At 39.9% G+C, this 16,146-nt stretch overlaps 1 protein-coding gene across 3 annotated transcripts in view; it reads right to left on the reverse strand.

The window, feature by feature from the left end:
• The window catches only part of quob (quattro b), a 43,391-nt gene extending 27,798 nt beyond the window's left edge, over nucleotides 1-15,593 (reverse strand). The window contains exon 1 of one of the 3 annotated variants that reach the window (XM_028576055.1): nucleotides 15,564-15,593. Coding sequence is in view for 2 of the 3 variants with exons in the window: in XM_028576052.1 (XP_028431853.1) it covers nucleotides 3,987-4,049 (63 nt within the window). In the remaining variant the exon portion in view is untranslated. Of the gene's footprint in view, nucleotides 1-1,124; nucleotides 1,451-3,986; nucleotides 4,065-15,563 lie in introns of those variants that run through there. The other 2 variants (XM_028576052.1, XM_028576054.1) reach the window with 2 other exon arrangements.
• Nucleotides 15,594-16,146: the final 553 nt, after the last annotated feature.

Below are 16,146 nucleotides of genomic sequence, written 5' to 3' on the forward strand. Positions count from 1 at the left end.
GCAATAAGTAAAGCAAACCGTTGGGGCTGTTAAAGCTGGTCAAACAAGTGCTGCAGTGGATGTGAAGGGAGGAAAAAGTACTGTACAGTGGTGGCCATGACGAGCAGCTAAGTCTGGACTCCTTCAAACATCCTTCCATGCTGCTCTCTGTGAAGCTATCATTTATCTGGCATGCTTGGACAGATGTTAGGGGTCTGACTGTTTTCCATATAAAGAAGAAAAGTAGATTGAATAAATAGAAAGCTGAATACTAGATAGGAGAAGCTAAAAATGCATCATTATGATCTTTATCTAACCCTCGCTATTTATCCGCATTTATTTGACAATTTTCGTAGCAACAACAACCAGTAAATAAAACATCAAAGACGCCACATCCTCCCACAAACCCATCATCAAACATGTTCCCATCTTGTGGCTCATTCTTTGTCATTAATTAGTTTCTGTTGTGACTGGGATTAGAATAGTCCTCTCCAGTCGCAAAAAGCCTTGAGATTTCAGCTTTTGAAAGTGCCAAACGCTGAACTGGAGAATTCCATTATTGAGCATGCAAAGCAGTCAAATAATTTATACCCCAAAACACTCTCCACTCGCTGAAGTATGTGTGCCACCCACATCAATTAAGTCCTAATCAAAGGACTTAAAGATGCAAAACAAAAGACAACGGGTTCCTCTCTGTCTCTCTCTTTGTCAGTGTGCACACACTTAAAAAGCTTGAGATGCTGTTGATGTGAACCAGTCCCACCAACTGGGCTCAGGATAACAAAAAGGTTTGAAGAGTGAAGTTACATTAGTATTGTGCTGCTTTTGTATGTCACCAAGATAAGGTTTCATGAAAAGAGAACAAAGAATGTGCATTAATACTGTGCACAGTATCAAACTGAAAGAAAAGGTTGCTAGAAGCATAGAAAATGCATTAGTTACAACATATCAGGCTTCCAAAATTTCAGTCACACATAACTGGCAAAGCCGCAGAGAGAAACAAAGTCACTTGTCCAAACCAGAGGCTCACACTCTCACTCTCAGTCACTGGGTCAGTGGAGCACTTTAACTCTTACACCAGAAAGTAACAATAGACAAAAATTACAATCAGGAGTAAAACTTGTGCTATTGTGATGTTACTTTACCATCTTTGCAGAGGTTTTTTTTCCTCTATCAGGCAGAAGGTTTTTTCATTTTTGGTCCTGATAATCCTCTGCAGACAGCCTCCCTGGGCTCTGTGCTGAGACTCTTGCCATGTTTAGAGTATCAACAATGTAAGTTGACTGAAGTACATCCACATGACAGTGAGTTGTCTTGATCGAAAAGTAACCAAAGTCACTTCCATTCTTCATAGACTATCCACAAGTCTGAGTGTGTAGCACAAAGAGCAGCAAATTGTAAGGCTGCCTGTTGATCCTCTAGCTTCAGTTCTCTTTCGCTTCTCTGGCTACTCTTAGTGTTTGGGGGAGAGAGAAAGAGAGAGAGAGAGAGAGAGAGAGAGAGAGAGAGAGAGAGAGAGAGAGAGAGAGAGAGAGAGAGAGAGAGAGAGAGGGAAGGAGGGAGTAAGAGAGTGCCTAAGAGGGGGAGGAGAAAAGCTTTCTCTTTCAGAGGAAATCCCCCTCCAGGCTTTTCAGAGTTTCTTCTCTCTCTCTCTCTCTCTCTCTCTCTGAAACACACGCAGGCTTTATCACATACCCGAGCACACCCACAGAGACAATATGCCACAGATGGATACACAAAACCATGCCAGTCTGCACAGAGACACTCACTGAATGTGTGCGTTACTGTATGTAATGTAAGAATTTAAACATTCCCCACTACTTTGTCATGATGTAAACACACGGACGCATGCACTCCCCTTTTGCCCGGCATCAGAGACCTGCAGAAATCCAGCCCCTCGTTTGTGGCCCCTTTTTTTTCTATTTTAATCACTGGGAGCTTTTAAAAGGCTAAGTCAGTCTTTCTCCTCCCTCCTTTCCCTCATAGACTTCCACTGTCTGCTCCGGGCTTTCTCATTTCCTTTCTTCAGCAATTGTCTTCCGGCAGACTGCCCAGTCTTTGACTTGTATCAAATGGAGAGAAGGCAGGAGGCTTCCCTGCAGAGGTCTGAGCCGGACAGCAGGCATGTGAAGAGTGCTGCTATACTTCCACATTAGGCCAGAGGAATGTAGGGGTTGCACCCTCTGGACTACATCTTACATCTGGATTTGGACGATGTATAGAGTATAAAATCCAAGACCTGCTGCAAACCTGGTTTACTTCTGAACAGCGCCAACTGAAAGCCAGAGGCCACCAACTGGAACGCCTCTATAGAAAGACTGGTCTCACAATCCACAAACAAATGTTTTATACCCATTTACTTTCCTATAAAGATTCTCTTTCCACTGCAAAGTCCAACTAGTATACAGATTTAATCAGATCAGGTTCTGGCACTCACAAGCACTTTTCTCATTGGTACATAAAACACTACGCCCACCTGATTCTCTTCCATCTCATTTTTACTCCACTGACTCCTGTAATTCTATTATGACATTTTTTAATACTAAAATTGACCGTATTCATGAACAGTTAGCCCCGGAGATCTCAACCCTCAAAACATCCTCTGATTTTCAAATATCTTCTTGTTATCCTTTTTCTGACTTTACGGTTCCCTCTGTTGCTGAAATAACCAACCTTGTTCGCAAATCTAAACCATCAACCTGCCAATTAGAGCCTCTCCCGACTACACTGGTTAAAGCTTGCATTCACTCCCTGACCCCTCTTATAACTGCAATTATCCATTCCTCTCTTATCACTGGTATTGTTCCGTCATCCCTCAAATCAGCTGCAATAACCCTCATTCTCAAGAAACCTAGAGCTGACCCCAGCAACTTCAACAATCTCCGCCCAATTTCCAACCTCCCCTTCCTTTCAAAAATTCTTGAAAAAACAGTTGCCTCTCGGATTCATGACCACCTCTCCCAAAATAATCTCTATGAACAGTTCCAATAAGGTTTCCGTCCCCTACATAGCACCGAAACAGCTCTTGTTAAAATAACCAATGACCTCCTCACGGCTGCGGACTCTGGATTCTTAACAATCCTCATCCTTCTGGACCTAAGTGCGGCTTTTGATACAATTTCCCACACCATCCTCATCGACCGACTAGCCTCCATTGGATTATCTGATACAACCCTGCACTGGTTTAAATCATATCTTTCTGGCCGTACTCAGTTTGTCCAACTCAAAACTTTCAGATCCCACTCTTCCCCCCTCTCCTCTGGTGTTCCCCAAGGTTCTGTCCTTGGACCCCTTCTGTTCATTATCTACCTTCTCCCTCTTGGCCATATTTTCCGTAAACATAACATTCAGTTTCATTGCTATGCAGATGACACCCAGCTCTACCTATCCACTAAACCCACCACATCCCTCCCTCCCACCTCTCTATCAAATTGTCTTCAGGAAATCAGATCCTGGTTCTCCCTAAACTTTCTCTAGCTCAACAGTGACAAAACTGAACTCCTCCTTATTGGCACCAAATCAATCCTCTCAAAAATAAAGGACTTCTCTATCTCCATCGACAATTCATCTGTGTCCCCCTCCCCCCTAGTTAAGAGTCTGGGTGTCATCCTAGATAGCACTCTGTCATTCCAGTCCCATATCAATAACATCACTCTGTCAGCATATTTCCATTTACATAACATCTCTCGCCTGCGCCCGTCTCTCTCCCCCAACAGTGCGGAAATTCTGATTCACACCCTGGTCACCTCCCGACTAGATTATTGCAACTCTCTCCTCTATGGTTTACCTGACAAATCCATCCATAAACTACAACTAGTCCAAAACTCTGCTGCCCGCATCATTACCAGAACCCCCTCCATCAGTCACATAACACCTGTCCTGCAGCAACTTCATTGGCTCCCCATGAAATACCGCATCATTTACAAGATCCTCCTCCTTACATTTAAAGCTATCAACAATCTTGCCCCTCAGTATCTCACCGAGCTTCTCCATATTAAGACACCTACCCGTTCTCTCAGGTCATCTTCCTCCATCCAGCTCATCCTCCCACCTGCTCGTCTGGTCACCATGGGGTCTAGAGCTTTCAGTCATTCAGCCCCCCACCTCTGGAACTCTCTGCCCCACTACATTCAACACTCCACGTCCATAACCACTTTCAAATCTCACCTAAAAACTCATCTTTTCAGACAGGCTTACTCTCTTTAATTCTTTTATTAATAGTATTATCATGTTATTTTATTGCTTGTTTCTCTGATTGCTTGTTTAATGTATTGAGTGTTTTATTGCTGATTTTTGAAGGTGACCTTGAGTGTTTAGAAAGGCGCCTATAAATAAAATGCATTATTATTATTATTATTATTATTATTATTATTATTATTATTATTAAGAAGCACAGTTCAGCACCGAGAAATTCCTTGAGGAAAAAAGATTGACAGGCAATCGTTTATTTCTGTCTGAGAATAAGTGTGAGTGAAGTGGTTTAGACAAGCAGCTCACAGTTGGCCTCAATTCCTGTCTGTTTGTTGGTTCAAATTCCAGATATTACATGAGAGTCCATGCATATTTTCAGTGCGAGGAGAACCGGCAGAATATATTTCTTTAAATCAAAAGTTTCTCTTTATTCAGCAGGTGAAGTTGCAGCTGGAAACATAAAGCTCTCTCTGCCTCTCTCTCTCTCTCTCTCTTTCTCTCTCTCTCTCTATCTGTGGTTTCCCACTGAAGAAACTGCAGTCTTTTGAGCATTCCTCACATGTTTTTCACAGAAAGAAAGCCATGCTAATTTATCTTTCATCCTAAACCAAAGAAATATGTAGGTGGCATTCTTGAAATGTGGTACTCTATTCCATTCTCTATTTCTCCTTTTTGTTTATTTTTCTCCTTTTCAATCATTCTTTCTTTACCTCATTCTTACTTTTTTGACAAAGGGCCACAACTTGGGTCGGCCATAACTTGTGTCTTTAACTTTCCACGAGAAAAGATCTATTAAGTTCTCATTATATAGGACTTCATTATAACTATAAAAAAACTGAAAAGAGGGTAGCCTACTTAAAGGATGTTAGCCAAATGTGCTAGCTCATACTGATTCAACAATGAACAGTCTACTTAAGAGTGATATTTGTGACTGAAATTAATCAATACTGAATTTTTAGACCAATGCCATTATTAATATTTCAATGTGCACTGACTGCTTTTTTTACAACAGAAAGAAGATGTAAACACAACACTGATAGAATATCACCTTAAAGTCTGCATGTTGCACAATTATAAGGTGCAGCGTGCAGTATGCCCTTTAATGTGCATGCAAACAACGTGAAGATTGGATGTGCATTGGGTGTGCAAAATGGAGGTTATTATAAATTATATGTACAAAAAGATATATATTGCACTTTACCAAAGTTGCAGATAATATAAATGTAAATGTGAGTCCAGTTAAAGTTAGTGACGGAGTCCAAAAGGACCTGAGCAGCCTCCCAGCCCACTGACTGAATGAATTAAAAAAGTCTTTGTTTAAAGACGCTCCTCTTCTCAACCAGCTTGTCATAGAGGGGGTGCGAGATGCTGTTCAGGGTGCTAACCAACTTGGACAATTCAAGTAGATATGGAAAACGTGTTGGCAAAAAGTTGTAATTGTAAATAAAATATTCACTTGTCCTAAGCTCTGTTTTTGGTCTCCACCAACTCTCAAGAATAATATCTGACACTTTAGTTATTAAATGCTTTACTGTTTACATTTGTCTGTTTTCCGCTTGGTGCTGGGCAGTTAGCGTACAATCACATAGCCTAGACTGTGAGACCATAAACTCATTATGAAATAGCTATTAAGCTAATAAATCAAGTAAGAAATAGGGTCATTTCCACATAGACTTCTATAGACACGGACTTCTCTTTGCAACCAGTGGAGTTGACCCCTGCTGGAAATGAAATAGAATGCATTGGCTTTACTTTTCAGGCCTGGAAGCTTCCTCCATTATTTTTACAGTCTATTGCTAATCAGGGCATTTTTTCAGAAAAACTGCCAGCTAACTTTGTCTAGAAATTATGCTAAAGAGTTTTGCCTAAAACAATGACCTAAAAGACACTAAAAACATCTGTTACATTAGGCAGTCATAAAAAAAATCTGTTAATAACAATATACCAGCCAATAAGTGTTTTTTAACATAAACACAACACATAAATAGGAGTATCCCTTAAATTTCAGTTGTGACAAAGATGTACTGAGCGTGACATTTTACAGGAGAACAAACTATGTAGCGATGTCATTGTTTCTAAGTGACCTCAAACATATCTTTGGCAATTTATTGTTACTTATCCTGCGATTACGTATTCAGCAATACGAAATATGTGTGATACGCTAAAATTAACTATTAATTACTACCTTTTATGATTTATTAGAAATAGGGGCAATCTCTTTTTTTGTTACACTCATTGTCAAGGTCCAGACCAGTCCAGGCTGTCTCCCCAGCAGAAACGTGACGTGGAGCTGAGGCAGGGAGGATGAAAGCGGGCCGCAGCGGGCTGACACTCAGTTTTGATCACTCCTTCATGAAAACCAGATGGGCTGTCCATCTAAGCCAACAGAGAGACGGTGGACGGGGTGGAGGAGGCTGCGATGTGCTCTGAGAGTCAGTGAATGGTGATATTTGATAGGGCCCTTTTAAAAACACAGACATAAACACAAATAGGTACACACAGAGAGAACCAGACAAAACTAGACGAAGAGATGTACACAGAGATAAAGCGCGCGGGTGTCTGGAGATACCGTTAAAGCCAGGAAGCACACACCCACACAGGATCATTAAGCAACCGTATAAACATGCACATGTAATGCAATTTCTCAAGTACATCAACACATGCATTTACAGACACTTGCACGCAAACACAGCGGGATGAGACCATGAGCCCTCTGTCCTCCCTTTCTCCCTCTGTGTCTAATTCCTTTTTAGTGAGTGGGAGACCCCTAAGGCGAGTGAGCAGGACCCCTTCAGAGCCCACACAACCTCCCATGTATACTTAAGACACAGCAGCCCACAGTCTTGACAGTTTGTAAAACATGACTCACAGTGAGTGTGCACACTAATATCGTCATTAAAGAATGGGAAAACACAAACTCTCCTCTTGGCAGTCTACCCCCTACATCACTTCTTGGATCAGTTACCTATTCATTAACTTTATGTGTCGCGGGTTGTTTGGATTTAACACAAGGGAAGAGGAGCAATCTCAGCATTGATAATTCATATCCTGCTCTTGGATCAGACGCAAACACTTTCAGAAAGTCTCAGTGACATTATTATGAAGTGCACTGTCTCAGTAACGAATGTCTGAATAGCTTTCGGCTGTAATCACTCTTGTCTTGATGGGACAAGATGAAAGGAGGAAAGAGAAGACAAAGGGGTTATCTGTCTCTCCCTTGTTTCACGTTCCCAGGGAGAGCGACCTTATCAGTGTCTGGAGATCTGCTGCTGTGACTGTGACATCATTTCCTGCCTAACCCCAGCCTGTCAAGATTAGGGGCCCAGGCTTGTGATTTAGACATTTGGTTGTTCTTTCAGCTAACAGAAGCGATAGAAGTCCAGGCTTCTTCCCAGTCTATATCTGTCTACACCACAGATGTGTTTTTGTCTGAGGTATTTCTGGGTCTTTTAGCAAGGATTTAAGGCATGTTCTGAGTAGTGTGTTACTTCTGTGTGGCGCTAAAGAGAAAATAAGGGTCTTCTGGAGAATAGGTGCATTCAAGGACATTACAGCAGGGTCAGTGGGGCTCTGTGCATATATGTGTGTGTGCTCGTCTTTCATTGTTCATTCAGGTTCCGACGAGTGATACATTGTGACATTAAATGTTCCCAAACGTTCATTTTGCAAATCCATCAAGCTTTACATATCACGCTCCATTTTTAGGGCTAATGAAAGACAGGACAGAGCTGCTTGCAACACTTAAATTGCCTTCCATCTGTCCCACTTTAACAGCTTTGTTCCCACTGAGATTTTATAATGAGACATCACATGTTAACACAATGAGAAAGGTCTCGCTGGGATACAAATAAATCCTTTTGTAGTAGCTAGTCTAACTTTTCAAAGATATCTTGCTCCTTACAAAATACAAAAAAAGACAACAGACTCTTACAAAAGACTTACGTGTTCATAAATAACAATACAGAATGTCTTTTTTTTAAATGGCTACTCATTCATTTTAGAAAAGTAATGACTAGTAGAATTTACTAAATGATGGCAAAAATGAGCAAACCGTCCTACCAACAGGCTTTAATATGTATTATTAGTATAGTAAGATTCATTATAATCCTCTGTTGATGCCTGTAGTGCAGCAGCTCAGATATCCACATCCCAGATGATACTGTCCTCATGTCATTACATCATAAAATCCTGTTTATAGCAAATCCTCAATATGAACTTCAATCCCTTTTGAAAAACAATGCACTTTGCCAATGACTCCCACTCAGCTGCAATCTAGAATATAGCCTGAATCCATCTGTGTGTGAGAGCTTAGTACATCAAATGCTTGGACTAATGGACCATGCATGCTCTGCAGGAGAGGAGTGATGCAAACTAGAAACATCTTTGCCATAGCTGGAAAGAACAAAGCATATTTGTTCCATATTCTTAATGTAGGCTTTGCCTGGACATTCAAGTGGGTAATTGTATGCGAAGTGTTTGTGGTTTTGTGATATCATATCAATTTACAGTATAGTAATAGAGGACTGTACAATGAGCTTCAAAAAGAAACAATTACTGTTTCTCCAGATACAGTTTTCCAAAATCAAATCAAAGACTTTCCAATCTCTCTGGAATATGTGCAAACTTTTGTTTCCATAGTAAAAAAAAAAAAAAAAAAAAAAAAAAAAAGGATTTAGATGCTGTATTGATTATTATCATGTGAAACTCTCATGGTAGACCCACCGAGAAGTTCCACATGTTTTGGTTCTGTCCTGATGTGTTTTCCTGAGAGAGGCTTTAACCTCAGCTGGCCACTGCTGGGTGCTGGTCCAGTGTAGGAAGCAGGTGTTAAATTCACAACAGCAGACAAGTTAGAAAAAAAAGAGAGAAAAAAAAAAGAAACAGCTGCAAGATGAGGCACAAGAATATGGGAAGCTTGAGACTTTGGCTCAAAACTTTTGTTTACCTCTCTCCTAACAAGTTACTCAAAATGAAACAAGAGCGACAGTCTGGAGCCACGCTAGCGGCCTCGTGAGGATGTAATGCTCATTACACAACAGAAAGCAAAAGTAGATGGATTGTTACCACCAGTGAGGCAGACATTGTCAATTTCACCTGAGGATGATGCCATCATACCATTTAAATAGCCTGATTAAGCATACTTTGCTGTGTTATGTATTCGGAGTGGTTTGTTAACAAGTGAAACCAGATACAACATTCTTAAAATCTCCGACAACAACCAGGCGGCTGAGATCTGAATGATATGAGATCTGAATGCTGTACTTTGTCAACACCAGCTGTATTTGGCTATTGTTTGATCTCAATGCTTAAATATCATTTTAACATGTCTGTCATTAGCATTTTTACATGTTGACAGCGATTGAATATCACAATGCTGTCAGCATGTTGATATGGCCATGGTCAGCATTATGCTGTAAATACAAAGAAATAGCTTGGCTCCAACATGGCTCCCTCTAAAGCACAACTGGTTGAGGTATTTTTAAAGATAATTGTGACATTTTGACATATTGGTGGCACTAGATGAAGTCAGGGCATCACCAAAGTCATTGAGATTCATCTTCTAGAAAACATGAATGTCCGTACCAAATAGAGCTGGGCAATATATCGATATTATATTGATATCGTGATATGAGACTAGATATTGTCTTGGATTTTCGATATCGTAATATCATAATATGGCATAAGTGTTGTCTTTTCCTGGTTTTAAATGCTGCATTAGAGAAAAGTGATGTCATTTTCTGAACTTACCAGACTGTTATACCAACTTAGTCATTATATCCACATTACTGATGATTATTTATCAAAAATCTCATTGTGTAAATATTTTGTGAAAACACCAATAGTTAACACTACAATATCGCAAAAATATCGTTATATTTGATTTTCTCCATATCGTCCAGCTCATATACCAAATTCCTGGTAATCCCTTAGTCAATAGATTTCATGCTGGAACAATGTGTTGCACCAACAAACTGACCGACGTTGTAACCGACTGACCTTACAATTGTGCTTACGTGGCTAAAACTGATTGAAAAACATGAAGGATTTTTCTTGCTGATACTGAAGCTTTTTAGGGAAGTCACCTGACTGAAGTAGTCATTAAGACATCCGTAAAAACTGTAAGACAGTTCGTAATGTTTAACCCTCAACACTACTGGTTTGTGTAAGCAAAGCTGTAGATACAATGGTGTTTTGGGAAAGTGGTATGTGAAAACATTGCCTGCTGCCGGGCCATGGGAAACAGGGAGACACAAACACAACGCTGACTCAGAGATAGACTGCTGCACACACACACAATGTTGTTTCAGGTGAAAAGGAGGACAACAGGTGTTTGTGTGAGAAACAAAGCTTGAAGGAGATACCTTCATGCTTCACCGATCCTTCTCCTAACATATGACCAGTCCACAGCAAACATATAGTACTGAAAGATTGTAATGTTTGGTTCTCACTAGATCCACTAATAAACAGAGGAAACCGGTTAACAGGAGACAGCCAAAAGCTTTATTTAAAAAGGCCAATTTTCAGATGAAGTGGGATGCATAGAGCCCAATATCAACAACAGATGTATGGTGTTATTTACAGAGCTTGACATGCGAGTAAACAGGAGTGTTAATTTTGTTGGGAAAGTCCGAGACAATGAGACAGTAATTTGTGAGCTTTATTAAAATACCACTGAGTCACCACAAGTCTGTGTAAATTGGATATGTTGACTATACCCACCCCTCTTTTTCCCTTCTCTTTTCCAGTATCTGTCTCATCATCTGTCTCCTCAGCGTCTCCTGGGATCGTTTCTCTCTGACCGCCTCTAACTGCTTTACCTTCCCTGACACAGATCTCTCAGCACTCGTCTGTGTCAGCTATTTCCTTTTCTACTCCATTTTCCCCTAAACATGTCTTGTCTTCTTGCATTAATTCCTCCTGACACTTTCCTCTCTTTTTTCTCACACTCTGCTTTATTCTTATCCCAACTGAACTCAGTGGTTTTGGCTCTTTTGTCTTCCGCTCTTCTCACCCTCTTGCAGTTTTTTCTTCTTTTTTTTGTTTTGTTTTTACAGTAAGCAGTCTAGAAGCAGCTGTTGGGAGGTGGCTGCCTCTGAGTGGAGCTAATATGTCTGATTTATCATTTGATAACTGGAACTTGAACTGGACAAATTTCATAATCCTTTACTGAGGCACTGAGCATGAAAAACTCACTTATGCCTCATTACTTTTTCCCCTTGTTTTTCAGTCTCTCTCTTGTCATTTTGATCTCTTTGTAGCTACTCCAAAACCAAATACCCAAATCATTTTATTTCACTGGGTGAGACAATCCCATTCTCTCCATGTTTCCCTCATCTTGACTACTTTGATACTACTCCTATTTTGTTTAGGCGTGTCTGCTTACGTAAAACTGTGTTTACAGTAGTTGCTTTAGGTTTCTCTAAGTCCCAGCTGTGCTTGCTTCCCTCGCTTTCTCTGGGTTGTGGTTGTGGGTGCAGCAGATGTTTTAGATAACCATAAAGGCACACCACACAGCGGTGGGTTGACATTCTGCAGGACCAACCCAATGCACAACAGGATCAAGATTTACTGTCCATTGCTAAGGGACTGTACACAAATTAATAGGAGACTTTGAGGACTTTTTTTTTTATTTTATTATCTTGCTAAATTTATATTGAATTGAATCCTTTCTTTGCAGTATAGCTGATTGTTATACAAAAAGTTACATTACATTAAAAAGACAACTTTTACAGGCACTATGGTTCATAAAGGGACACTTTGCCATAATATACAGAAGACAACAGTTCTGTCTCTGTGTCAGGGTTTTATTATTGATGACATTGGTGGTGAACATTAGTCGTTCCGTTAAGATAATAAGGTTTAAATTGGAGTACATGATTAAATATTATTTTGACATGTTGTGTAGAGGGTGTTGCTGTTTTTTTTTTCAAAAGATGGGTTTAAAGAAAACATGAATAATGTTTAATGGGAAGACCTTTTTTTGTAAAGCCCCACTAATAATTTCCATACAGTCCCTAAAGTGAGACGGAGACAAAATCACAACTGGTACACATTAAAACTTCATTTTCACTATAGAACATGATTGTACTTGGGCATATTCACTCACACTAAACACATCAGCGAACCTGTCCCTCCTTCACTGAAGTGGCAGTGTAAATATGAGACCACTAGGTGTCATGTTTCATCAACTGTCACAATTGTGTTGTCACTGTAATATGAGAAGTCTCTGCCTCTCAACAAGACCACAGAAAGAGAGGGCTGTAAATGCTCTCAGTGATTTGTTTAGCATCTGCATATCATATCTTCACTTCAAAGCCTCTAAATCAAAAAGACTTAAACATATAGGTCAAGTGCAGGAGCAGCCTTCCCTAAAAAGGACAAGATGATCCACTGAAACAAGCCTGGACCAAACAAGGACTAATGATAAGTGTTTTCTCCCTAATGCCAGGTGAAGGCAGTCATTTCCACTGAGAGGATAAATTGATCCAGATGGCATGTGGACTTACGGGCATTATGACCCTCTCTTCACCTGCCTCCTTGTAAGGTATCATTATCCCAAAACCAGAAAACATCTGGCTGGCAAAGTTGTGTGATGCAGGGTTCACACACACACACAAAACATGTCTTTAAAGAAAGATTCTCCAGGTTTGATAAGATAGTGTCTGGCTTTAAATCGGGATTTGCTCCAACTTCTCTGGTGGTGGACAGAAGTGGAATTCAGCGTGTCATATTGTTAAAGACACAGCTGGTTTCCTGCAAAGATAAGTGATATACACAAGTTGTCCAACATAGGGTGTGTCTGAAGCATTGTGTGCAAAAAGCAACCGTGTATGTGTGTGTGTGTGTGTGAGAGAGAGAGAGAGAGAGAGAGAGAGAGAGAGAGAGAGACAAAAAGAGAGAGACAGAGTGAGAAAGGATCATCAAGTGTGCAGCTGTGTAAGCAATAAACCTGACAGGGACATTAGTAGCAAAGAACCTTGTCCTTAAACATACACACACACACACACACACACACACACACACACACACACACACACACACACACACAAAAATGATGTGCTCTTAACTGGGGCACATAAGATGCATTCTGTGAATTTGAATTTAATTTGACTTGACACAGTGATTTAACAATTTGTTTCTACAATTCTAAAATGTAAAAGAAAAAACAACACACACATCTAGTTTCGAAACAACTGTCCATGTTCTCGTTTTGTGATGGGTTTACATACACACCTGTCTGTCTGTGCCTGTGTTTGCCCAGGATTGTAAGGCTTTCCGTTCTAGGAAACATTAAAAACTCTTATGTGGGAAATGTGACAGAGCATCAGCTGAACAGTGGAAAAAATGGAATAATAGAAAATCCAGGATTAATATAGCCACTGCCTCAGAAATAAGGCACAATACACACTGCAGTGAGTTATATTTCTAAGAAAGATTTTATAGTATTTTATAGTTTCTTTTGTATTGGTAAACATTTTTTGAATTGAAAGCAGTTAAAACTGCAGTTCAAAACATGTCACTCCTCTGCAAAGGAAAAACTATTTTCATGAAAATTACATGTTTTTATCTTTGTTAGGTTTAAAACATAATAATTCTGGGGCATACAAGAGTGAAAGCTTAATTACAGAAGCAACACTCTTCGTATTTTATGAATACTCAATGCTCAAGTTGTAAAAGCCTAATAGCAGCTCAGATCATTGAAAAAGCCCTAAAATAAAGACCAAGGCATGTTAAAGCACTCTGCTGAACCGACAGGCCATAGGACACTATTAAGAGGTTGTGACCTTTAGTCTCCGAGACTCAACATATTCCACAAGTCTAGAAAGAAAACAACAGACACACACACACACACTCACACACATCAATGTCTGTGGCCAACAGGTGGGATTCCTTGATGGAAGATGGAAGAATCCTGAACAGAAAAGTCAGTGAAACTACAGTCTTTGTGTAAGTTAAAAGGCCTACAGGTAGGAAATGTGACCTCCTGGATCAAATGAATGGCTTTTACCACTTCAAAAATACGTCAACTTACTTTGTCCAGATGCCTTTTGTCTAAACATCCAACAAACACAGCTCCGTGTCATCTTACTGCTAGGCCTCTGAAACAATAGCTTGTGTCACCTTTCTACCCCATTATTTCTAACAATATATTAAAGCTTTAAATATGATATTCACATATATTTTTCTCAGAGGATTAGGAACTGGTCGTGGACTTTCAAACTTCCAGACATACACACAAAAAAAGTAAAAAGAAAAAACAGCTTGCTGTGATTTCTCCATCGGATACTGAAAAGATCTGAAACCTGCACACAAACAACTGAGCTGAGAGACGAGCTTCAAAGAAAAGCCTTGGAAAGAGCATTTCTCTCACAGAACACGCTGTAACTGGAGCCAAAAATCTTGCTCTAATTGGCCTCCCCAGCGGAAAAAGACGCTGCATTGTCGTTAATTTGGCAACAGAATTTCAATTAGTAGTTGTGTCCCACTTAGTTTCACCAGCCAACCCTTGCTGCCATAGAAAACAAAAGAAACTCCAATAAAATACAATACAACAAGATTCCCAAATCATGATAGGCTAAGTTGATATGCAGACCAGTCGGGAAGCTTTAGTTCTACATCGGCGCTTACATTAGCGAAATTCACTGAAGCTGTAAAGTGTTTTCATTTGCACTTTATAGACTGCAAACCTAAAAAAAAAAAGAAATGTTTATATTAAATGTTGTTAAAAGAATATTTTGCTTTCTAGGGCATTTTTTTCAAATGGTGGAAGAAGTATTCAGATAATTTACTTGAGTAAAAGTACTAATACCAGACTGAAAATACTTCACCATACGTAAACTGACTGACTAAACTTCTGACACACCTTTCTGTCACCACCAGTGTTGGGAAGGATACTTTCAAAACGTATTTCGTTACAGAATACAGAATACATGCCCACAAATGTAATTTGTAACGTATTCCGTTATGTTACTCAATCTGAGTAACGTATTCTGAATACTTGGATTACTTCAAGATTACTTCCACATTGAATTGCGTTTTATAGGTGTAGGAATGCGGCTATCACATCCAGCTTACTAAACAGGCCTATAATGGTGTGTTCGTTTTCTTCCAACTAGCTGAATGTGTACCTGAACAAGCAGATAGATTATTGTATTGGTAGTCCCGAACTGCATAGCCTACTACAAAAATCTAACCGCGGTCTAAGCTACCACAAGTTAATTTTAGCTAACGTTAGTTAGCATGTCAAACGGGGCTATAGTCTTTAAACGGCTCTGGAGCTAGTAAATCAGCACCTAGGAGAATGTAAAGTCGCACGTCAATGTTAAAATAGCAAGGTGACCAGTAAAACCACAGCAGACGACTACCCTTGGCTAATTAAAAAAATAACTTACTTTAAGATGCTTCTTCAGGTTGGAGGTGGAGTAATTTGGACACTGAAAGGAGGTTGGTTGCTGGCAAGCAGAGGCTGCACGGCACAGTTAGCTGTATTTCATTCTCCCTGTTCGTTCTTTCATGTGAAATGCTGTTTGAATTTCCAAGATAGAAACTTATTGCTGCCCTGGCTCTGTCGTGCCGGTTCCGACTCCATTGTGACTGATCACGCAAATAGCTATTTTTTTCTATTTCATATCGGGGCTTCTGGAAAATGCATTAAGTTGCCTTAATTTATTCAGAGTGAATAAACTCGTGAAACGGAGAAGTATTGTCATGTAATCCATTGATTTTAACAATGTAACTGTATTCTAAATACCAACTATTTAAATTGTAACTGTAACGGAATACAGTTACTCATAATTTGTATTCTGAATACGTAACGCCGTTACATATATTCCGTTGCTCCCCAACACTGGTCACCACACACACACACACACAAACACACACACACACGCACACACACACACACACACACACGATGCACACCAAATCCAAACATGTAATATTTATGATTGTCATGATTGCAGTCCCACAATGGGG

This window comes from Perca flavescens, chromosome 4, assembly GCF_004354835.1.
Source record: "Perca flavescens isolate YP-PL-M2 chromosome 4, PFLA_1.0, whole genome shotgun sequence".
NCBI lineage: Eukaryota > Metazoa > Chordata > Actinopteri > Perciformes > Percidae > Perca > Perca flavescens.